The 24,076-nt window shown below is 37.7% G+C and overlaps 1 protein-coding gene across 5 annotated transcripts in view; it reads left to right on the plus strand.

Annotated features, from left to right (window-relative positions):
* ECI2 (enoyl-CoA delta isomerase 2) overlaps positions 1 to 22,906 on the plus strand; it is a 31,954-nt gene extending 9,048 nt beyond the window's left edge. The window contains exons 2-12 of one of the 5 annotated variants that reach the window (XM_040548282.1): positions 4,873 to 4,928; positions 5,429 to 5,515; positions 8,693 to 8,855; positions 10,110 to 10,208; positions 12,346 to 12,537; positions 13,400 to 13,469; positions 15,355 to 15,457; positions 16,827 to 16,947; positions 20,242 to 20,331; positions 21,329 to 21,472; positions 22,301 to 22,906. In XM_040548282.1, the coding sequence (XP_040404216.1) occupies positions 8,733 to 8,855; positions 10,110 to 10,208; positions 12,346 to 12,537; positions 13,400 to 13,469; positions 15,355 to 15,457; positions 16,827 to 16,947; positions 20,242 to 20,331; positions 21,329 to 21,472; positions 22,301 to 22,456 (1,098 nt within the window). In that variant the 5' untranslated portion in view covers positions 4,873 to 4,928; positions 5,429 to 5,515; positions 8,693 to 8,732 and the 3' untranslated portion in view covers positions 22,457 to 22,906. Of the gene's footprint in view, positions 1 to 4,872; positions 4,929 to 5,428; positions 5,516 to 5,540; positions 5,886 to 8,692; positions 8,856 to 10,109; positions 10,209 to 12,345; positions 12,538 to 13,399; positions 13,470 to 15,354; positions 15,458 to 16,826; positions 16,948 to 20,241; positions 20,332 to 21,328; positions 21,473 to 22,300 lie in introns of those variants that run through there. The other 4 variants (XR_005817062.1, XM_040548281.1, XM_040548283.1 and 1 more) reach the window with 4 other exon arrangements.
* Positions 22,907 to 24,076: the final 1,170 nt, after the last annotated feature.

The raw sequence follows: 24,076 nt of genomic DNA on the forward strand, positions 1-24,076 counted from the left end.
AGTTGTCCCTTTGTCAGCCTCATGGCCTGTTGCTGTACTCTCCATTAGCTCCATCTCTCCTGTACTGAGGATGGGACACAGTGCTCTAGGTATGGCCTCACCAGTGCTGAGCAGAGGGGATTCAATTCTTAATTGGGATTAAAAAAGATTTCTTGAGGATTAGGTTCATTGTGTATTATTAAAATGGAGTGACATTTTCATTTCAAATATGCTGCCATTCTATACAATGATAAATATGCTTGTAAAATGCTTCCTGCTTCAACACATCAGTATAGCAACCCTGTTCCTGAAACAGAAGAATCTTTTGGGTGGTTTTTGTGTTGTTTTTCTTAACTGTCAGTAAGATGTCTGATGAAACACTTTTGTTCTGGGTGAGAACTTCCAAGCTATTTTGGTTGTCAGCCACTTTCCCAGACCTATAGTTTTCCTCAATCCCCATAATGATAGCACAAGCCAATATGACTCGGTACGTTGCATCCCCACTAGTAACTGCCGGGAGGAGAGTTAGTAACATCCCCACTAGTAACTGCTGAGAGCTACTGCTGTAGGTGCAGTCTTCAAAATGCTGTGATTTAAGCTTGTTACAGAGCTGTAGTGAGACGTGAATTGAGCTCACTTGGAATGTAGATCATTTTCACTTCTAACTGTGACTAACATTCTCCGTGTTTTATTTTGAACACAAGAATTAGCTGTGCGTAATATCTACAAGCTCATTGGGTTCTCTGGTAAAACAAAGAAAGAGCAAGGTAAATATTACAGAGGGTATCCTAAAGAGAAACCTATCAGCTGGAAATGGGTAAGACTCCAATACCATTGTTACTCATTGAGAAGCTGTAAATTCTGCTGTGACAAACATGTATGTGCAAGTCTTAGATATATTGAGAGAGCTCCAGCTCTAAATCCAGCTGACTATTGGATTTTTATTAGGTAAACGTCTCTGGGTCTTTATGGGACACCTGTAAGTTTGTCTGGTTTTGAGTTCCAGAAATAATGCCAGAACCAAAAGCAGTGTACTACCTTGTGTTTAGATGTAATATGTTTGGTTTTAAATTATCTGAAAGAATCCTGGGTTTGTCCAGCATAAGCTGTTGACAAATACTGCTTTGTTATTGTCACATAGCTTGTTCAGTATTGCTTGTTTCTGTCCTTATTGTACCTAGGTGTCAGGGATTCACATGGGAATGTAAGCTTCACACAAACAGTTTGTCTTCATACACTAGTTCAGCTGAGCTAGCAGTAGTGTCGGTGGATTTTGTAATGCAGGGGGGGGTTTCAGTAGCTGGCTGTGTCCTTGTCAGAAGCCTAGCTGCCTTGGCCAAAAGGTATTAACACCAATGAGCACACTTTCTTGCTTTCCACACAGTCAGCAAGATTCGTCCCCGGAAGCCAAATAAAAAATGGCTTTTTCCTCTCTCCATTAGCAACAAAATTATTTGAGTGTTTGTTTTGTTAGAGAGTCACCTTGGATGTACAAAGAACCTATTTGAGTTTGTTGGTCTCCAAATACTGCGATAAACTTTGATTTTCACCCAACGTCACACAGATGAGCATCGCAGCTTTGTGTTTTTCTGCTAACATTCATGTTTATGACTTTCCAATGTGTTTCAGAGGATATCTGTCTGTAAATCTTCCTGCTGGGAGAGATGTTTTACGTGGACTGAGGATGTACAGGAAATCCTCTGGTGTTTCTGTCATCCACCACGTCCAGTTAACATAAAGTCTGCTGGAGAGAAAAAGAGCTCTTACAGAGATTTCAGGAGATGATCCCAGGTTCCCTCCCAGCAGCTGTGATGAGAGAATATTAACTGTGCCTGTATAGAGTGCAAAGAACAGCCTGTTTCAGGTCTCAGTGAATGGTAATCTAGATCTTTGATTCTCAGCTATTCTTTAAGATTGAAAAAAATCCTATCAAGCACAGCTGAGCCATTTACACTCAACAACAGTGATTCAGCACTTCAATTTGCCAGCAGACACATCATTATCTTCTGGTTTTTGTATGTCAAAATAATATAGGAGGGTAAAAATATTAAAAGCTGATAAGGATTTGTACACCAAACTTGTGTTTAGAACAACTATTGAAATGTTCTAATGTAAAGGAGGAAATAATTTGTCTTCCATTTCTTTCTGTTTATTAAAACAACAGTAAGTGAATTGATTGTAGAGTATTTGCACTGATCTTTCCTGCTAACTAGATATACTGGAAATACCAGAGCATTAGAAGTTTTCCTATAATCTGATAGTAATGCATTTTAGTAATTCCACATTAGCCACAGCGTAATGGAGGATTACCAAGGACTGTGATGGCAGAACAGGGAGGGTAGGGTTTCTTTAATGGGTTTTAGGAAAACTGAATTTGAATTCTGTCTACTGAGTCATCAACACCTGTATTATCGCCATGGTTAACAAAACCTTGTATTTCACCAAGTAAATCAAATGTGTTGATTTTGTGAGAGAAGCTTGTTAGTGATAAGACTTTTTTTTTAGGCTGCTGGTTTTTGGTCCAAAAGGTGATGAGTTTGTTCCAATAGGTCTCTGCAGGAGCCTGGTGAACGGTAGCAAAGCTTTACCAAACACAGCTGTGCCTTGCTTCTTACTGCAGGAAGAAACAGAACAGCTCTGCTTGCTGATCTGCTACAACCTACTAACTTGGCGTCCTGCTAACCTGCTGCCAGGGTGCCTGCTAGCAGGTGTGAGCAGTGTAGGGCTGAAACAGCAACTCACTTAATCGTGTTTCCTTCTTTTGTAGTTGCTAGATACTGGAAAATGTACCAGTTACTGAGATTTGAGCAGGCAACGTTGTTTGAGACAGTCTTTGCTTCTCCACCTTCTGAATGGAGGCTGAATTCCACGGGTCTGTGCTCTGAATTGTTTTTTTGTTTCAATACAGAGGGTCCTGAAAGAGATGAATAGACATGAGGGGAAGTGGAAGTTTTTACACAAGGTAGTTGTGGAAGCAGAGGAAGGCTCTTTCAAGATGTCAGAGGTTGCAAAGGAAGGTGTTCATGTGTCAGATACAGTTATTCCACATCTCCCAGTGTAAGAGAGGAAACTTAGAAGGGCAAGACTAAAAATTAAGAGCTGAAGTTATGTGATTATGTTAGTATAAAAATGGTCAAGCTGAGGTTTCTGTAGTATAACATTGTAATACCTACCACAGAACTCCTACCTGTAGGAAGGAGCTTGTACAACTTGAAGTGATGCCACTTCCTACCTAAAGTCTGATAGGATACTGTAGCAGAGTTGATGCTCCTTTGATAGACGCTTGTGAGGTGTATAAATTTAGAAACAAAGTCATTCCACAGGGGACAAAAAAAAGAAGATTAAAAAAATGTGGAGTGTACAACAAGAAATAGTGTGCATAGAAACCTGTAACAAACAGGGTGAGATAAAGAAAAAGAGGGTTGCTTTGCTTCTACATCCAGAAGAACCTCTGCCCAGGATTTCTGCATGTATTAACCATCCACCCCACACACAGCAGTCCCTTTTCCTCCAGAAGTGGAGGAGGTAGAATGATTGCTCCAGCCATGTCACAAGTTTCTCCTTCTTGTTTAGCACTGTCAGGTGCCACTTCTTTTCCCAGTGAGAGAGGACCTGGAAGACTGAGAAGTATGTCAGAAATTTGAGATTACCCCTGTCCACCTTTGGCTATATGGGGAAAGCCCTTTTATTGCTGTGTAAGCACCCAGGCTATGTTCAAGTTTGTCAGTCTTTAATGTTACATTATTGTGTAGGTAAATGTGTTTGGGTTCAGTAATATGCAACAAATGGCACGATGAATGGTGATATGGGCAACCTCCATGTTAAAATCCATAATGATTTTTCTGTTAACAGCATAGACGTTAGCTTCCTTTGCTTAGCAAAATAAAGTGAAATACAGTTTAATTTTATTGCATGCAGAAATTACTGCAAGCGAGCATGAAAAACAGTAATGTTATTTTCCTAGTTACCAAGAAAGCTACAGAAGAGTGGCACTGCTGATCCTTTGATTCTTGGTTATCAACCTTTCTTTTTGCTTTTTTGAACCTTTCTTTCAGAGATGCTGAAATGAAGTCTTGGGGCGGGGGGGTGGTGCGGTGGGGTGTCAAGAATGAGAGCAGTCAGTGTCTCAGGCTGAATTTCTTTTTTCCACATGGGCTACTGATTTCTCAGTGTTCAAGTTTAAATACTGGTTTCTGTTCCCTTCATGAGCCTCGCTTCTAACAGCTGCTGCAGTTGTTTCCAACTGCAACCTTTCCCACCAGCTCTGCTCTTGCTTCCCTTCAAGTAAATGAACTAATGTTGGAGTGGATTGTTTTGTGTCCTTGGTTCAGTTTTTTGTTGGTGTTTTTTTTCATTTATTTGGAAAAACAAAACCCACACAACTCTTTCTGTAGTGGCAGCAGCAGCAAAGCAGTATTTTATTTAATTTCCTCTCTACCTGGGAAGAACACTGGTAGAAATATTGCCGTTTTCTGATGGGGTAACACTAGGTGTGGGTGAAATGGCAAGAGGTGGGTACTATTCTGTGTGATAAATGTGTGGAAAGAATGTTGCAAAGGATTGCAGCACCTTGTGATAACAATCATGGCAAAAAAGAGATGTCATATACATTATCTGAAGTACTACACATAATATAGAGGGGAGAGACATATTTTATATTAAACATATGTTCTAGGATTCATCCCAGTGACAGTGTAATGTACCACTTACTTCTGTCTGATAACACATCATATTCTTTTTCTTCTTTCTCTCCCTAAAGCTAGTTACAATAATGTGAAATGAACATTTTCTAGTTCTGTCAGGAGCTTAAAATCCATGAGTTTCTAGCACCACCCACTGCTTTTAATCCTAGTAGGATTTTTAACTGCTTTTGCCTGTGCTTTATTTCCCCAGGAACTACTACCATTTAAAAGAACACCTTTATTAAGGAAAGGCAAGATGGAGTTCAGGTATATCCATTCATTTATTTTGCTGAGCGTATCTGATGTTTCCTATGCAAAAAGGTCTCTGAGCTTCCGTTTTTAGCGTTTTAATGAGTAAACTGCTGAGTTGCTTTCGAAGTTAGAAAGTGAGCAGCCAATGTTTTACAAAAAGTTGGCACTTTCAACTCTGTAGAAGTCCTTATACAAGTAACAAAACTATAATGAAATGAGAGGCTCTTTCTTTAACAGGCTTTGCAGTCTTGGCTAATCACTTAAAGAGTGAGAAATGACTTTCAGTGTAATTGACATATAAGGTCTTAATTAAGAGCTTATGTCTCAAGGTTTATCAGGATAAGGGACACTTACATGAAAAATACAGAGAACAGTATGAATGGCAGGACTGCAAGATATGAATGACTGAATGGGAACGAGCAGATATTTGAGGCAAGGAAATAAGTTTGTTATGGTTGTCAGCCTGGATGTTGCAGGTTCAGGCAGTGTTACTCAGGATTTATTTCTTTTTTCAGAATATACAGCTTGCGAAGTATCAATTGAATCATCTTGCAGGAGCACGGAGGCGTTTGTAGTGGACTGTGTGGCTGCTCTGCCAAGTTGTGAGTCCTCGTTTCTCTCTCGCTGGCCCTCTCCACCTGCCTCGAGTTGTTTCAGCGAAGTCTTGTACAGTTAGAGTGAGGACACTAAAAGGAGTCACAGATCTGCTCACTGAGGGAGTAGGAAGGATTCAGTGCCCCAGCAGGGGAGCAGTGGATGGAGGCAGGCAGTTTGTCCGTGGCGTGCTTGAGCAGCCTCTTGCTCCTCTGTCCTTGTGGTCGTTGCTGTGTGGTCCCAGTGACGGCCGTGCTGCTGGGTGCTGGCAGGTGGTCCAGTCATCTCCCCAGTCTTCGCATCATCTGCATGGGGCACAGGAGCTCTGTTCCTGCCATTTGTGTGGTGCTCTGAAGAACGAGGGCCTGCCCAAGACGAGTAAAGTGTGAAATAACTTGATTTTTCGTTTGTGTTTTCATCCTTTGTTATTTTAATAGAGAAACAGTAGCAGTCAGCTTAGCCTTAACATTTTGAAAACTGGTGATTGTCACTGATGTATGGTGAGCATCCTCTGAGATCAGAAGGCATAGAGAAAGGAATGAATCATAGATACCCTGCAGAGAACTGAGCTACAAGCAGTAGGAAAGAGATAAAAGGAAGAGGGCTTTTTTATAGCCATACTTTAATAAACAGCTAAGTTGCACGATCTCCTATTGCAAACCAGTCGGTAAGGAAGAAAAAAAAAAAACAACACTGAAAGATAGAGTTTTTGAGGTGGATAGATTATTTATTTTACCCCCACAAAATATTGTTGCTGAGAAGTAAAACTGGATATAACCAAAACAGCAAAGGAGTGTAACTCTGAGTCTAGACTCACTGAAAGATTGTTCCACTTCTCCCCAGCCAGATTTTTTTTGTTCACCCAGTTGGTTGCTTCTCCTCTTCTAACTTGGACACTTTGTGTCCTTAATAAAGAAGCCAAATCCGAAATTCCCTTAACCTAGAACATACGTGTGTACGTACTTTCAGACTGGCAGCTGTGCCTTTGCCCTCTCCCTCTACCCCCATCCTCAACTTGTGTTCATTTATGGTCACAAAAACATGGTCACTATCAGATTGTATATTAAACAGCTTCTTAAAGCCTATTTATAATATCTAAAGCATTGTGTGACTGGACTCAAGCTACAGTGAAGTCAGGACTGTCATACATGCTGTAAACCTAAATCAAAAAAAAATTGTACTACATACACAGATCATCTTGAGAGCAGTAGCATTCAAATAGTTCCAAACGTGGCTTAAAAAAAAATTTCTGCACTCTCATTTTGTTCTTCCTGTAAACGTGATTTTAAAAACACACTTGGGGATAGGATCTGAAAGTGAACATCATGTTCTGTGACTTCAGGACAGACCACACAAAGAAACTTCGTATTCAAAAACTTGTGTCTGTATCCATGTGGGCACGCTTTTTTCCTCTCAAAGTGCTGGTACTGATGCTCAACGTGAAGTCCACAGGCTAATGGAATAGCTTCTCCGTTGGGTAAGGGATAAATTTTTAAATCCTGCCACTGTCTTTGAGCACGCCAGTGTGCCTGAATGCCAGTTGAACTGGCAGATGGTTAAACCACATTTGTCTGTTTTAATAAAGTCTGATCAACTGAAGCAAACAGACTTCCTGTGCCCACTGCCTTTTTTTTTGGTAGCCTATTCCATTTTATGTTATTCAGATATATTTCTTTTTAATGGCATAAAACTTTGAAGGAGTTACTATAATTCTTTTTATTCATTGAAGGTGTAGGTTTGTATTGCTGTTTTCTGTATATAACAGAAAGTATTCTTTCCTTTTCTGTCATTCAAACTCAGCAGCCCCAAACAGGTAAATAGCAGGAACCTAGGATTCGTTCATACAGAAGGGCTCTAATAGGTAATAAAACCAGTAGATCTTCCAAACATTTTTACAAAACCTTGTATCTTTATGAAATGGAAGAATAATAAAATTAATTGCACATAGTGGCAATTCTTCACACTTCTTGCCTGCGCTTTTTGGCTTGCAACAGAAAATAAATAGTATTTATAAGAGCAATGAGGATGCTTTGGCATCCTCATTGGCAAATAGGTAGCACTTTTAAATTTCTCTAAAATTCTCATTATGTGCTTATGAAATGGCAGAATTTTCATGATAGGTATGATTTTAAAGTTCAGATTTGTAACTGAAATGCTAACAAGTTAATGATTAAGCATTTTGTAAGTCTGCATTTGAGATAATCTTTACTTTTTTGAATGCAACTATTTATGAAATCTGTCTTGTACGGTGTTCTAGCATGATAGCTGTGTCCATAAAACAGAATGGGAAAAGATTTTTTTGTTGTTGTTTTTAGTAACGTAGAGAAGAAACATTGATACATAAAATGCTCACAATTTTAAAATAGTAAATATACTTACATATGTTGCAACTTAACCAAAGAAGGCTGAGACAGCGTGCTTTTGACATATTGAAACAAGTCAAAATTCTTGGACTACTTTGTTTTTGATTCTTTATTTTTATTTTTTTATGGTGGAATTACCATTTTCCTGATGGAAAGCTCTTCTTCCAGAATATTCAGGCCTATTCTTATTTCATAAGTCTATGGGATGTTTTACAGCTAGTCCTTTTCTGAAGTACACTTTGAAATTAGTCTTCATTTGTGTTGTCCTCGTTGGAGAACCAGGCCTTTAGATTATAGTACATGGAGATAGAAGCACACAAATCTGAAAACATGACAAGAACTAGACAAGCCGCATACTCTGTAATTTGTAGACATGTAAAGCTGTTACTGTTGTGTACAGAGATTTAAATATATATTTAATTCTGTATTCATTTGTCATGGACATAACCTGTAGGACTCTGATTTATTTTAGAAACAGCAAAGCATTAGTTTACTGCTACTGCCATTTAGTGGCAGTATACGATCATCTGCTGTATTACTGCATGGTTTGTTTGTTGTCATCTGGCAGCATTGAATCTAGCACTTTTCATACCAGAGAGAGCTAGTGTGGTGATCTCCAAAGGTTAATTATGTTGCAGCTGAACTAAAGCAACTTTCTTGTAATTTCTAATACTTAGCTTTCTTGTTGTTGTTTTGATCAGTGCAGGTAAAATATTTGCTGTTTTGCATTTATTTTAACTGCCTTAGAAAGCAACATATTTGTTTCTCTCCTAGTCTTAAACAAAAAACAAGTAATGATATTTTTTTCCCACTTATTAACAGGCAAGTGCAAGCTGTTTGTATTCCAGCAGTTCACCTGCACATGACTACAGCCACCATGCAAGTCAGCCAGAAAGACTTTGAAAAGGCTCAAGAACAACTGAAGCTTTTGAAAAAGGATCCAGGGAATGAAACTAAGTTGAAACTCTATGCTTTGTTTAAACAGGTAGGCTTAAGTTCTGTTTTTTGTAAGAGGCATTTGTAAGCTGAGGGGATGGACCTATAAAATATATGATTAAAATACAAGTTGTTCAAATGTATTGTCTTAACAGTTTCTTCAAGTGCTCAAATTATATTCTTGAAATGCTAGTCCCTCAGACTCTGCCTGAATTCTACATGCGGCCAGAACTATTACATCTTATAAACCATGATTTGAATATAAACTGTTATTCAAATAAATAGAGCCAAATTACATCCAGTTTGTGATGTCTTCCATACGATGTAGCATATATTGATGCAACGACACAGGAAAACTGCTTGTGCCTGGAAAAAAAAAAGATAATGCCACATGCTTCCTCTTAAATTCTTGATCTGCTGTCAGTCAACTGGTCCTATACTACAGTGATGTAAATATTTGAAGGTTGATTTTGGTTGTTGTGGCAAGCTTTTTTGTCTGTTTTGTTTTTAATTCAAGAAACTGTTCTCCCACATTGATCCTGAGTGAAGGTTGTTCTTTACTACCCATGGAAGCAGACCTATGTAGAAGTAGTTGCTCTTAAGGGTATTTGTACTGGTATCTGGGGAAGCATTTGTGGATCAGGGTTAATACATCCTGTGGCTTCTTATGCTGAAGAAGACAATCAATTTCTCCTTAAAATAAAAACTTGGAGACAGTAGAGTGTTCCAGGTAATTTCACTAATTAATAATAGTGAGGTCATAAATGTGTCCTTTCTTTTTCACCTTCCACTCTAAATACCTCTCTGATACTGTACTTTTACTTCAGGAAAACGGGTCGTAAAATACTTCAGGATAACTGGAACCTTTGCAGGTCAACTGCTCCAATGCTCTTGCTCATAGTAAGGCTAACTTTGAAGTGAGATCCAGCTTCATAGATCTTATCCAGTGGTTTCTTTGTTCACACAAACTTACAAGTTTTTAACTCTATTTTTAAATATAAAAATTCCACAATTTTGAAATAAGTTGATGAGAATTTACATGTGTGGGCATCTTGGAAACCAATGTTTCATATTGGTTAGGTACATCTGAAGGGCTAATACCAGGTGTTAGGAAATAGCAGACAGTGGATGTTTCATGGTATGTGAACTGTGAATATTGCCTGGCCACTAGGAATTCCTTCTGTCTCAGAGATGAATTCTGTATTGTGAGCACGTAACAGTCCTAACAGTCATCATCTCTTTCTACCAAGTCACCTGAACTGTAACCAGAGGTTTAAATAAGTTTGTTTCACTCTCTTTTCAGGCTACTGAGGGTCCCTGCAATTCTCCAAAGCCAGGTATGCTGGACTTTGTCAAGAAAGCCAAATGGGATGCATGGAATTCTCTTGGCAATTTGTCTCAGGTGACAATACCTATAATTTCACTTGGCTGAACTCTGTCTTGAAGTGCCTGATCTGTGAATGAATGGCTGATGTCTAAACATATCACATTAGTTGAGTGACTCTGCTTCAGACACCACAATATTTTGGACTACAGTCATTTCAATACTAAAGAGTTTGGAGAGTTTTTTTACTGCAAAATTTAAATTATCAATAACAGGTTTTGTCAGTATAAAAGGACTTACATATATGGCGACTTTAATAAAAAATAGTTTTTCACATTGTGTTGTATTCTGCTGTTCCCTTTAAGAAAAATGGATTGAGTCTCTCACTTCTTACGACTTCTTACAACAAAGAACAAATTTGTGAATCCAGTATGATTTTGAAAATTTTGTCATTTTAAGTAGTTGGTCTCTTATGCCGCCGACTAAGACTAGAAAAAAGTGGCTATAAGAATGATGTATTGAGAGCTTCTTTTCATGCTTGCTCAGTATATCCTGACGTTCTTAATACCTTGCATACCTTAATAATACCCTCTTAATACCTTTCATACCTTAATACCTTTAGAAAAGTATTTTTCAAGTGAAGCAAGCAGGAAGAACATAAATGCAAAGAAAAATGTGTTCTCTTTCTATGCAGACTCGCATAAGTCTGACGTTGCACATAGCTACCACAGTTTCTTCATCTAGTAGTAAATGAAGGAAACTTAAGGTTTATAAAACAGCTCTGTCATTACTGCATTAGGTCTGCTGTTCAGGAATAGTTTGACTGACTGGTCGGTCAAAGGTATTAATTAATACAGGATTGTTTTTTTTGTGATCTTTTTTTTGGGGCTGTGTATGTAGTTTGTTCATTTGTTTGTTTTAAATGTGCTTGCATAATTTCATGAGCGTAACATTCTTGTATGAGAGGAATTCAGGGAGGCCAGGCTATCACTGGGGAGGGTTTCTGAGAAAGAGTAGAAGTTCAAAAAGCCCTCACAAATCTTTTTTTTTTGGGTGTTTTCTGGGGTATTTACAAATAGGGTTTTTTGGGGTATTTACAAAAGTTTTTTCGGGGGTATTTGCAGATACCTTAAGTGTGGGAGACAGTGGGATTTGGCCAATCTCTTTTCAGTGGTTTGTGGGGATAGGACAAAGCGCAATGGTCAAAAAATGGATCACAGGAAGTTCTGCACCAACATGCAAAAGAACTTCTTCACAGTGAGGGTGACGGAGCACTGGAACAGGCTGCCCAGGGAGGTTGTGGAGTCTCCTTCTCTGGAGATATTCAAGGCCCATCTGGACGCCTACCTGGGCAGCCTGCTCTAGGGAACCTGCTTTGGCAGGGGGGTTGGACCCGATGATCTCTGGAGGTCCCTTCCAACTCCTACAGTTCTGTGATTCTGTGATTGTGTGTTTTGCATTTCTGTTCTATTTGTTTGGTTTGGTTTTCTTTTAGTAATAGCTAAGAAACACTTAAGGAAAAGAACTTATCTTAAAGTTGTTGTAGAGAGGGAATAAATTTCATATGCTAGAGATAATAGAAGTGTTCAAAGTATATTAGCTTTTCAAGAAAATAGGTTGAAAAAAGAAGTTCCTTTAAATCACTGCTTACTGTAGAAATAAGGAGGCAGAATACTTTAAACTTTTGTACATCGTGTTTGTGTTAAATCATAATTAGTATCTTCAAACAATTTAAAAATGTCACAGACCCATTTCAGCAACACATGTTCTAAAACTAAAAAAAATATATATCTTTGATTTTGTTGGAATAATGTCCAATTGGAAAGCAGAAACAAAAGATCCCCAGAAGCATGTAACTATGAGGATTATGACAAAGGGACAAACGTCTTTCAGGTAATCTTCGGCATGGCTGGACACAGTTCTCCAACAAAACAAATATCGTCATTATCCCAGCATCTTTCATTTTGCAGATCTGTTGCTGCTGCTGCTTTCCAGCTGGTCTTAAGCACGGTCTGCAGTGTTTAAATACAACAAGTTCTCCCCTTCTCAATTAGTGTATTTTCTGTTGGAGATTTTCTTTTTGTTTTGCCCTGAAGCGCACTCTCCCCCCTTTTATTGTCATAGGTACTCTTTCATGAATAGCATAACAAAGTGATTCGCTTTCCCGCATTTGATAACTTTGTATTGTTTTTTTATTTGTTTTGTTTTATTACAGGATAATGCTAGACAGAAATATACTGAACTTGTCTCAAGTCTGATCTCTGCAGAATCTGCTGGCCAGATGAAAGATGCTTCTCCAGAAGAAAGCAGACATGATGGCTATGAAACCATAATTGTTACCACCAAAAACAATATCACAAAGATAACGTTTAACCGACCTGAAAGGAAAAATGCTATCAATCATCAGGTAAAGAAATGAATTTGGGAGGCTTATTGATTTTTTTTTTTCTTTCCTGGTTAAGTTACTTAAGTTTTTCAAGAGTCATTGCTATAGGTTTAGCAGAACTGACTGAAGCATGATGGTCTGAGTTTTATGAGGGCTTAATATGTTAACTCCTATGACTCCTATGAATGAAGATCCAGTACAAAATCAAACTACTCTGCTAATATTTTGCAAATTGGGCTTTTCTGTGTCTTTTTTAAGTCTTTCCCTCCCCCTTCCTACCCAAGACTAATTAATGCACATTATAGTCTGTGCTAAATTAAAATGGCAAACTACAAGAAGGCTAGCTTCTTTTATGGAGACAACATTTGACTGTAGCCTTGCTTGTAACACAGCATGTATGCAGCCTACTTTGGCTTAGCAGTGTCGTGTGTAGGTCTAGATAGTAGTCCTGTTCTCATTGCTATCTCCATGAGGAAATTTATCCTGTTGGAAATAACATGATCATCCTATTTCAGAACCGCAAAGATACCAGAAAAGGGATTTCACCCCACTGCAGCTAATTCTTTAATATATTATTTTACCCATTTAGACTGCATCCCGGGTTTTAAAATTATCTGTTTCATGTGAATGTGTATTTTCCAAGGGACCTTATTTTGACCTTGAGATTTGAATTTGAAGTCTGAGTATTGCAAGCGCATGTCTTTATGGTCAGAAATAATACCTCAAATGCAATATTTAACTTTCTATGTATGGAAATTTTCTTCATACTTAAATGGACCATAGTTAAACTGTCACTCAGGTTCCTTGTTGTCAGTGTGAATCTTCTTTTTATGGTCTTTTACAGCATCACAGTTGTAATTTGTTGATTTACCTTTTTATGCAGATGTACAGAGAAATTATCAAAGCACTTCAAGAAGCTGGCAAAGATGATTCTACCATAGCAGTTATTACGGGTACAATACTTAATATGCCTTTCTTAGATTTGTTTTATGCCAAAGTGCACTACTGACACGAACTATTTATCTTACATTTAGACTTAGACAGAATTGCATAAGTGGGGAAATTCTTTCCTCTAGTATAGACAAAAGATTTTTTTGAAAGTGTTTTGGCAAAATTCTTTCAAGATGGTGTTTAAGATACTTTAGCAAGCTTGCTGTTACATCAAAACATCCTTCTGAGATGAGAAGATAGACATGGGATACTCCTGAGGACTTTATTACTTTTGAGTAGCCAATTTACTTTTGAGTAGCCAATACATCTGCTCTGCAGGATCTTTGCTACTGCTTTTGGAGCTCATTCGTATGGGGTTAGTCAATTTTCTCTACTTCTGTGATACATTGGAACATTAAAAGGAAGCCCCTTAAATCCTGCTGTGGCATGGCCAAGAGTAAGCTTACACTGCATATTTACCTATGACCATCAGAAAAACTGATACTTCATTTTGATTCTTCTGTGGCAGCCATAGGAAAGGATTTACCAGGGAAGCTGCAACCTGGCTCAGCTGATATATATATCCCAGTCACCAGATGCGTGATGTGTACAGCCAGATGACTGCAGCTATAATGTGAAAGGGAAGCCCAAACTCATGCTGCCTGTGAAATCTAGCAGCTCTAGGGACATAGCGTTTGAATTCTGTAGCGAACCCTCTAATCTGTCTGTCTGATGCTGACTGCATGACATGGTGGGAAGGCAGGAGGGACAGAATGGCAGAGGCAAGCGCTGCCTGTCTGGCCCATCTTCATTGCAGATAGGTGTGTAGGAAATTCTAGCTAAGTCACGGGGACACGAGCTGAATTTTGGCTTGAGACCACTTACTTTAGTTAGTTTTGAGGTAATTGCATTGTATTCTTATTCACTGTTGTCTTTACCAATATCCTTGTATTCCCAGGATGCTGAATTTCCTTCAGTAGCAATGGCTAGGCACAACAGCCATTACAGAATGAAAAATTCTAGTTGTGTGAACTACCTATCTAGCAAGTATGTAGCTAGGAGTAAACTGCACACACCCCTACACCTAACATTTCTGTCCCATTTTAAGTAATCAGTAAGAGCACTGCAGCATAAAGTAGTGGATGTGCTAAACAATGAAAAGTCCCATCTTGTGAATGTCCTTACGGAACCTAGGATTATTTGGACAATTAAATCATGTAGTCTAGCTTTTAAATACTCCTTGCATTTTCATGGTGCCTCAAACTCTCTTATACATTCCCTGGTAGGATATCTGTTTCTTATTGAAAAACACATCTTTCAGTACCATGATTTCAATGCAGTGCTGTCATTCTTATCCTTAGAACGCTTTGCCATTTTCTTAGTGGGTCATAATGAAGGTGAAACTTGCACAACATATTAAAAGGGTTATATTGCACAACATATTAAAAGGGTAATATTGAGCCCTTTGTCAGTTTGAAGGGGGATGAAGGAAGATGTGTAAAATTACATTTCCATTTTCATGTTTAAAAAGAAAAGTTTGTAATTTGTTACTGTGCGAATGATTGTGAATTGATTGCTCAGAAAAAAAACTGAGCAAGTATGCAGGGAAAGAAAAGATGTGTATTTCTCAACTGACAATATTACAGAAAATAGAAAACTTTTTCCTCTCAAATCTTTTGAATTTAATATTTTTTTAACCCTTTGTTTTTCAGTGAAATGTTAGTCAACACATTTTATACTGTAGATGTCCTTTAAGGTACTGTTTATACTTTGAGCCACTCTCTCTAATTACTTAATAACATTAGATGCATTGAATTAAATTATTTTGTAAATATAGAAAATGAAAGTTTTTCTTCCATTACCTACTCAGAAACTGTTGATGCGTTTATGTACATCTGTTCTCTGCAGGAAATGGAGAGTACTATACTAGTGGAAATGACCTGAATAATTTTGCTAATGTCCAACCCAATGAAATGGAGAAGATGGCAAAAGATGGAGCAGAATTACTTAAGTAATTGGAGCAGAATTACTCAAGAACCTCTTGGTTTTATATACACATAAATAACTGCGATGGGTAGAATATAATTTGCAGGCATTGTTAGAAAACATGACAGCAGGGCCCCACTTATGCTACGATAAGTCCAATTAGATGACTGTGCCTAAAAGCTCACCACGTATATAAACAAAAAAAACATGTGGGAGAAGTAGCATTAATCATTTGAAATAAATGAAGAAACGAGATGCATTTTAGAAATCTTGTAATCTTTTTAAGTACAGTGATGCTATAGACTAAATTTTTTTAAAACTCCCAAGGTACATGCAGATACATTGACAAAGACATACTTTTGACTGTGTACTTCGTAACAACTTTTTTTCCTTTTCTATTTAAGTAGATTTCATCTTCTCTTTTATTTCTGTATGTGATTATTACATCTGAAAGATATTTGCAAGTTGGATTGCTTTCTCAAGCACTTGCAATTGATGTAAAATCTGAAATACACAGAAAGGCAAATAATATTTAAGATTTGTAATTCAAATATAAACTGCAAGTGAAGTACTCAGTTTTGCGGCTTTTGCTTAGGCAAGCTGGCTGTGGATCACAGTTGCCTGTTACAGAGTGATAATGATGCAATCTCAATCTGTTGCAAAAACATTAATTAGCAGTATCTGGCAAGCATTCCAGTCTGCAGTGTTCTGTAGGGTATTTAATACAATGCATAGTCTCACATGCACTTTGATCTTTCATCTCACTTCTGTGAGAAGACTTTTTTTTAAGCTGTTAATATTACACAAGCACAGTGCTTTGTTACAATGGATGCACAGAGATGCCAGAGAAGCAAAAGATTATATTTTTGGGAATATATTTTGCACTTCTTCAAAGAAGTAGCTGTCGAAAGAAACAAAGCAGTGTTTCTCAAACCTCTTCAGAACAGCACTGGGGAATTCTTCATTGTATTAGCATCACAATTTTTGTACCTGCTGGGGCTTTGGTGCAGAACAGAATCTGTGAAGGAAAGGCTATTGCAAGAGTAGAATTGGAATGGATATATAGGCAGGTGAATAGATGGAGCCAGAGACTGCTTAGTTTGTGAGTTGCATTACGTAACACTAAAGAAAACGGCATTTTAAGAACTTGACTGCAGTAACTGAAAAGTTACTGTACATGTATGTCTTTCTTTCTCAGTTAGAAAGGAGATACGGGTATTTCAAATAGTTCTTATTTTTCTTCTTAGTATTCATTTGGGAAAGGGTCTACAACGTGCTGTATAGAATAGAGCTTATGGTTTTTGTTATGCAGTATCTAAGACTGTTTTGAAAATGGTTTATGAAAGAGACGAGAATTTATCTTACTCTTACATTCTGGTTCTCCTTCTTCTCAGGGAGTTTGTGAGTTGTTTTATTGATTTTCCTAAACCACTGATTGCGGTGGTGAATGGCCCAGCTATTGGAATATCTGTAACACTCCTTGGACTGTGTGACATTGTCTATGCTTCTGACAGGGTGAGTACTTTACATTCCTGATCCCAAGAAGGTCTCTAGGGCTTCTTCTGTAGCAAACGTTATTTTGTACAGGGTGGTCTGGCAGAAAAGAGCACGCAGGTGTAAATGCTTTTTCTATCACATTGAGGGATATTTATTAATTACCAGCATAGCATCGTGCATCAGCCAGTGCTTAACATGCATGGAATTTCCCTGCTGTACCTATGGTTATCGAGGTATTGACTCCAGTGTAAAAAAGTCTTTACTGTGTTCTTTATTATATCAGTGGGTACAGTAAAGTGTAGTTGATGTGAAATGATAATTTTAGGGGCCCCTCTCAGGTGTGGGAGGGAGAGACAAAAGATTGGTATGGAATGGAAGAGCAGTATCTGGCATTTTATCTAATCTGTGTTATAAGATAAATAGCTTAGTTTATCTGTCTCTAGATTCCTTTTAAGGTAATTTACCAAATATACAACCAGAGCATAGAACAGAATTACATTACATAGCTTATTTTTAATGCTCTCTGTTGTTTATCTATATATGGTTATTAAACAGATCTTAACCCAAGGTGTTAATTTTAGGCAAGCTATTGCTTGCATAAGTGTTTGTGATGGGTGGTACTTCGACTCCAGCTTCAGCACAGTGTCAGATTTTTCCTCAAAGTTCCTGCTGGATTGGCTTTGTCACTATGAGACTTAGGAAAATGGAAATGCAAGGGACTAAGTCCCACTTGCCCTAAAACAGGATTGGCTATGACTGTCACTCCTGAAATATGCACAAGCATAATGTACATAATTTATTCAATCTATTCCAGTCCCTAGATCTCTTCTTTTACCAGGAGGTTCTTGGATTCTCCCTCCTCCTCCGTTCCCATCTGATCTTTTCTTGCTGCAGGATGAACATACTGATTCTTGTTCTTGGGTCTGACAGACTATTTTCATCCTCCCTTGCAATAACCTTCAGTATGTACTTAGATATATTTCAGGTTTACATTCACTGTCTCAATCTTTTTTCTTTTTTTTTTCCAGCCGAACAGCCCCAGTTCATTTAGGTTTTTCCTCATGTGCTTTCTCAGGCCTACAGTTGTATTCCTCTGTACTCTTTCCAGTTGTTCCATGTCTCTCTTTAAGCAGAATAAATTCACTATGTAAAGGGAGCTAACAAAAAAGATGAAGAGTGACTTTTTACACAGGCAGGTAGTGATAGGACAAGATGTAATGACTTTAAAGTAAAAGAGGGTAGGTTTAGTTTAGATACAAGGAAGAAATTTCACTCTGAGGGCATTTTGAGGCACTGGAGCAGGTTGCCAAGAGAAGCAGTGGATGCCCCATCCCTGGAGATGTTCAAGGCCAGGTTGGATTGGGCTTTGGGCAACCTGGTCTGGTGGGAGGTGTCACTGCCCATGGCAGGGGGTTAGAACTGGATGGGCTTTGAGGTCCCTTCCAACCCAAACCATTCTGTGATGATGATAATAGAAACTGGACACATCACTTCAGGTCATGTACTACCGATGCAAAGTACAGCAGAAAAACTTCTCCACATTTTGCAGGCTGTATTTCTGTTTTACATCCCAGAATGTCACTGGATTTATGTACTTGTGATCTGCTGTAACCCCTGGATTCTTCACTGTAGCGTTGCCAGTTAAAGAGTTGTTCCTATCATATATTGTTTACAGTTATTCTTGCCAAACTTGTCCATAGTAAATAACACCTTCTTTTTCATACTTCTCCGATTTATTGAGGCTATTTTGAATTTTAATCACTTTCCCCTCAGCATAGTATCTCCTGCATCCATAAATTAGCATAGATTTCATTAAAATTTAATCCAAATAATCATTAAATATTTTGTCCTCTTGGTAGCATCATTCTATCTTGAATAGTTTGAGATTCATACTTGAACTTCCTTTTACTACTCATGTGCATAGTCATTGGTAAATGCATCTTATTTTTACCTTGTATTTATATTTTTTTAATCTCTGTATGCCTATATTAGTCTCATCCTTGGTCATTTGATGTAGTTTTCACTTCCTGTGTACTTGTATTTGAAGTCAGTGAAGAAGTTGTGATTTAGCTGGGGCAATCTGTTAGTACCTTCCTATCTGCACAGGGACAGCTCTTGCTTGAGGATTTCCATAGGGTCTCACTAAGCTTTCCTATGTACAGGTTTATTGAGGTCTTCTCAAAGATGACTGTTCTATCTTCTTCCATTTGCAGGATTGTGAACTCCATACAGTAAGATCAGCCTTGTCCAAATTATATTTTACTTTCACATTCTCCACTAGTTTGGTTTAGGCATTAATGGCCTACTCCAGAAGTGCCCAAGTTTATGTCCAGGCTCTGGTTTTATTCCCAGCCAGGTATTCACAAAGCAGCCACATTTATAAGACAGTGCACAGCTCAGCCTGACATCCTGGGGGGTGGAGTGGTGTGAATGTCAGATAAGAATGCCTTCTGCACTGGATTTGGCTCCAGTTCCTAGAGCACCATTTTATTACCCCTAGCAGGACTAGTTACACTAGCCTGTATCCCTGCAAATGTTGTCTAACGTTTTCTTACAAACATTCAATGATACAATGTCCCATTTTTGTTAGGAAACCTATTGATCTGTCCTACCGTATAGCCACCCACATTACAGTACAAGATGATTACCTTCTATTACAGTGAAAGCTGCATTAGCAGTGTGTGCTCTTCATGTATCAGTTCATATTTTAAAATGGTAAGCCTTTTGTCTTCCTTGCTTAAAACTGATGTGAATTGTCAAAACATGAAGTTTTGTAGTTAAGTTTTAACTTGCAGTTAGGGTATTGTTTTGTGTGAGCCCATGACACGTTTCTGGCACAGATTTTTTTCAAAGTTTTATAAAATTTAAGAGAAGATTCAATGACCTGAGTTTTTCAGCAGTAGAATAAACTTAGTATCTCTTCAGAAAGCAAAACTCTTTTTACATCTTAAGCTATTTGGGCTATGCATTTAATAACTTCTAGGGCAGATGTGTATGAACATCCTTTCTGTAAAGATTTTGCCCATGTGGATTAATTTTTCCAAGCACTTCATTCAAATAAGGTAATTTCATCAATGGGAATGTTAAGATAAGGGAATTGAGTTATACAGACAAAGTCAGTTCTTGTGTGCATTGAGAGATGAAGCTGTATTATCAGATGATATTTAAAACCTACTATGGTAATGGTTCAAATGTATTTCTGGTGAATTCTGTTACAGTAGAAGCTTTCAAATGAAAACTAAATCCTAGCACTTTAGTCTCATGCTTAAGTTGTAAGGCTTGCTTTGTTTTGTTCTTTTTTTATTTTTCCAGGCTACATTTCATACCCCATTTAGTCAACTTGGACAGAGTCCAGAAGGATGTTCTTCTTACCTGTTTCCAAAAATCATGGGCTTGGCTAAGGTAAGGACATCTGCAATATATGTAGGACCTTCTGACCTCTGTGAGTTGGTATCCTCCAAATGTTAGAGCAAGTGGAGTCATAGCAAGAGTCCTCAGAGAAAACTCCTGTTCACGTCTTTTGAACCAAAGATCAAAAAAAATATAATGACAGTATCAACACAGGCACCTTAAGTGTGCTGGACACTTCTAAAGTTGTACAGTGATGTTGATGGAAATCTTTCTCATGGCATCCTCCACCTTTCTGAGACTGTTTCTATACAGTGAAAGGTTGTATCTTTCTTCCAGCTATAGGAGGAAATGAGGTAAAGAAGGCTTAAAAAAAAAGGGGTGGGGTGGGGGAAGAAAATGGAGTGCAAACAAGAAATATCTTGGTAGGCTGTCTTTATCAGGCAAGGGAGCAACTGCTGAAATGGCTTCTGCCAGCCTTGTGGGAAGTTAGTGTATTCAGCCATTCCTCCAGACATCAGTGTGATGCAATTGATTTATTCATTTAATTGCAGACCTTTGATGTCATCTATTTTTTTTGTAACGTACGCGGGCCTTCTTATTTTCTTTCATAGTCTTATTTTCCTGTCTGCTATAGAAATAAGGCTTTCTTGTTCCCACAGGATAAAATCCAGATGGTTTAAACTTACCTGATATCATTGCTTGTGTTAATATAACATATTTCTGTTGAGTAGGATCTAAATCTGTAAGGAGTAGAGCAAGTGCTTCATAAATGTGAAGGTATCAAGGATAGTCTATTCAGTGAGATGTGAAGCCTTCATCCTTGGAGATGCTCAAAACTTAATAGGCTTCCCAGGGCTGTGTCCTGCTTGAGCAGGAGGTTTCAACTAGAGACCCCTTCGATCCTCATCTGTGATTCTCAGCCCTTTTCAGAGGGCAGACTGTAATAAGCAAGAGACTAAAACAAACGTGACTTGGAAGCTTGTACCTTTCCTGTCACATTCCTCAAGTCTCGCGTCCTGTTGACTCACATTCTGTTTTCTTTATTTAGGCAAATGAGATGTTGCTTTTCAATAAAAAGCTGACTGCAGCTGAAGCCTGTGCTTGGGGACTTGTGACTGAAGTCTTCCCCGATGGGACCTTCCAGAAGGAAGTTTGGGAAAGGTTAAAAGCTTATGCAAGCCTCCCCAAAAATGTCAGTACTTTTAAATTTTTCTCTATTTTGTAAGCTTCTAGCATTCCCAGCCCTCCTGCCAAATTTATCCCATCATCCTTAATTGAAATAACAAAGCTGAATGTATTTTGCTTCAAGCACAGATCTGTCCCTCTGCTGCCAGGAGACAGATACTTCTCTTCCACTCTGGCTGAATTTAATACAATGCATTTTACACAGCGACTCAATGGCTGAAAAGCCTTAAAAATTAGCAGTTTAATCCGTTTGCAGGCTAGGTGCAGCTTGGATTCCTTATCTTAGCTTTTTATTTTAGCATTAGTTTGTTTAATCAATTTACCACTGATTCTACAATATTTATTTTACTAACTCCATGCACTGTGGATGCTCAAGCTGAAGCTGGTTGACTTTACTTTTTGCTGAATTCAGTCATCCTGCTCACTAGTTTAGGCTTTGCAAGGCTACTTGAGTCACAATTGTATTATGTTACGTGGGACAAGAGGAGACACGCCAATTCCTGATAATGTCAGTTAACATTTGACACTGCAGATAGTCAAACAGGTTTCACTTCTTATGTTCATTTACTCTGATTATGAGCCCTACTAAGTAGACTGCTGTTTTGCTCCCCATGAACCTCCACCTTATTATTAGTCTTAGTAATTAAATGTAGTAGTCTACTTTCAGCTTAAAGATTGACTAAGAGCTCGAAGGTGCAATGTTAATACAGCTCAGTTTGAATTCTAATGAGTTTATTGTGCTGTTTTTTATGAAATCTTAAATTAATATATAGAGAACATAACTTCCTGATGTTCCTCACTGCATGCAAATATTATTTTCCTCTTTCTCCTTCAGTCCTTGGCAGTGTCAAAGCAACTGTTAAGAAGTATGGAAAAGGAGAAGCTCCATGCAGTTAACAGTCAAGAGTGTGAAGTACTCAAGGAGAGGTGGTTATCTGATGAATGTCTAAATGCTATTGTCAGCTTCTTTCAGAGGAAATCAAAACTATAATCTTCACCAGCAGAGCAGTTCACCTTCTGGCAATAGCAATTCACCTGCTGGCAATAGCCTAATCTGTCTTTATGTTTAATAAACTTTCTCTGCAAATAGTAATTTCTTATGATGGAGTATATTTCTAGTAATAGTAATAGTAATTCCTTTTGATGTGGTATATTTCTATACTGAGTACTGGATTAAAACTGTTTAATGAAATTAATACAATGTTATGTGCCTTGGATCTGTTATGGATATTTAGGTTTGGGAAAAAGGTTAATTATTCTGTAGGCAGCAGTGATGTTTCTGAATGATACTAAAGCAGATTGTCTTTGAAAAGAAGCAACAAATTCAACATATATGCAGCATATGTTGACAGCTTTTCAGTGATTTCTTACGAGCAATTCTTTTTATTCATCTATGGAGAAGAAAATACTGTATTATTGAAAAATAAATATAAGTATTTAATTAGTGTTGTGCTGGTTATTACTACTGCTGTTAAACATCCTTAGTGAGAAGGAAAGTAACTCCTGAAAGTGTATTAATATAATGCTCTTACAAAAAAGTATTCACTTGAGAGGCTGTGACATAAACTGTTTAACTGGCAGGGACTATGGACATCTTAATTTTATTGTAGTTTAGAATACTTATGTATGTTTTACGTATATATATATAAAATCTTATATATAAAATGTCATATATATATATATATAATTAAAATATAAAGATATATCTAAAATATCTTATTTTATATATATCTTGTACACTAGTTTTCTCCAAGCTATTTCATAACATTTTTCACACTAAGAAAACTCTTCAGTTTCTTTTACATAATTCTGTCTGCAGATTTAATGCAGCATAGAATTTACATGGTGCTCCTGCAGCATTTCTCAGGGACCACTGTACAATCTGTGCAAATTATTTCCAGTCTTAACTGTGCAACTTATTTGCAGTAATGCAAAAGAATATTCTGTAAAAAAATAAATCTCTTTGAACAAACAAATCATTTTCAAGGAAAAAAAATTCTACAGAGAAGCATTCATAAATATATAAATGATATGCCTGAGCTGAAATAGTGAACCCCACAACTGATTAATTTTTCCCATATAATAAATATTTTAGCCGTAACTAACTGATATATCTTCCAGCAAGAACTGTATTTGTTACGTTTTTCTTCTTGCATTATGTACTTGGATCAATTAAACTTTCATGTAGCATAATTATTCAGTAGTGATCTAAACTACACGTCTTCAGAATGGACACAATGGAGTATGAAATAAATACTCTAATTTTAAATATAGCATTTGTTTTTCTAACAAAGTAACAACATGAAATAGATTAAATGTGGAAATAAACTGAATGTTTATGCATTTGTTGTGGTTTAGCCCGGCTGGCAGTCAAACACCACACAGCCGTTTGCTCACCCTCCCCCCTCCCTCTCCGGGATGGGGGAGAGAAACGGGAAAGTGAAGCCTGTGAGTTGAGATAAAGACAGTTTATTAAGACAGGGAAAAGAATAACAACAATAATAATAATAATAGTATTAATAGTAATAATGTGTACGAAATAAGTGATGCACAATGCAATTGCTCACCACCCGTTGACCGATGCCCAGCCTATCCCCGAGCAGCCGGCCCC

This window comes from Cygnus olor, chromosome 2, assembly GCF_009769625.2.
Source record: "Cygnus olor isolate bCygOlo1 chromosome 2, bCygOlo1.pri.v2, whole genome shotgun sequence".
Taxonomy (NCBI): Eukaryota; Metazoa; Chordata; class Aves; order Anseriformes; family Anatidae; genus Cygnus; species Cygnus olor.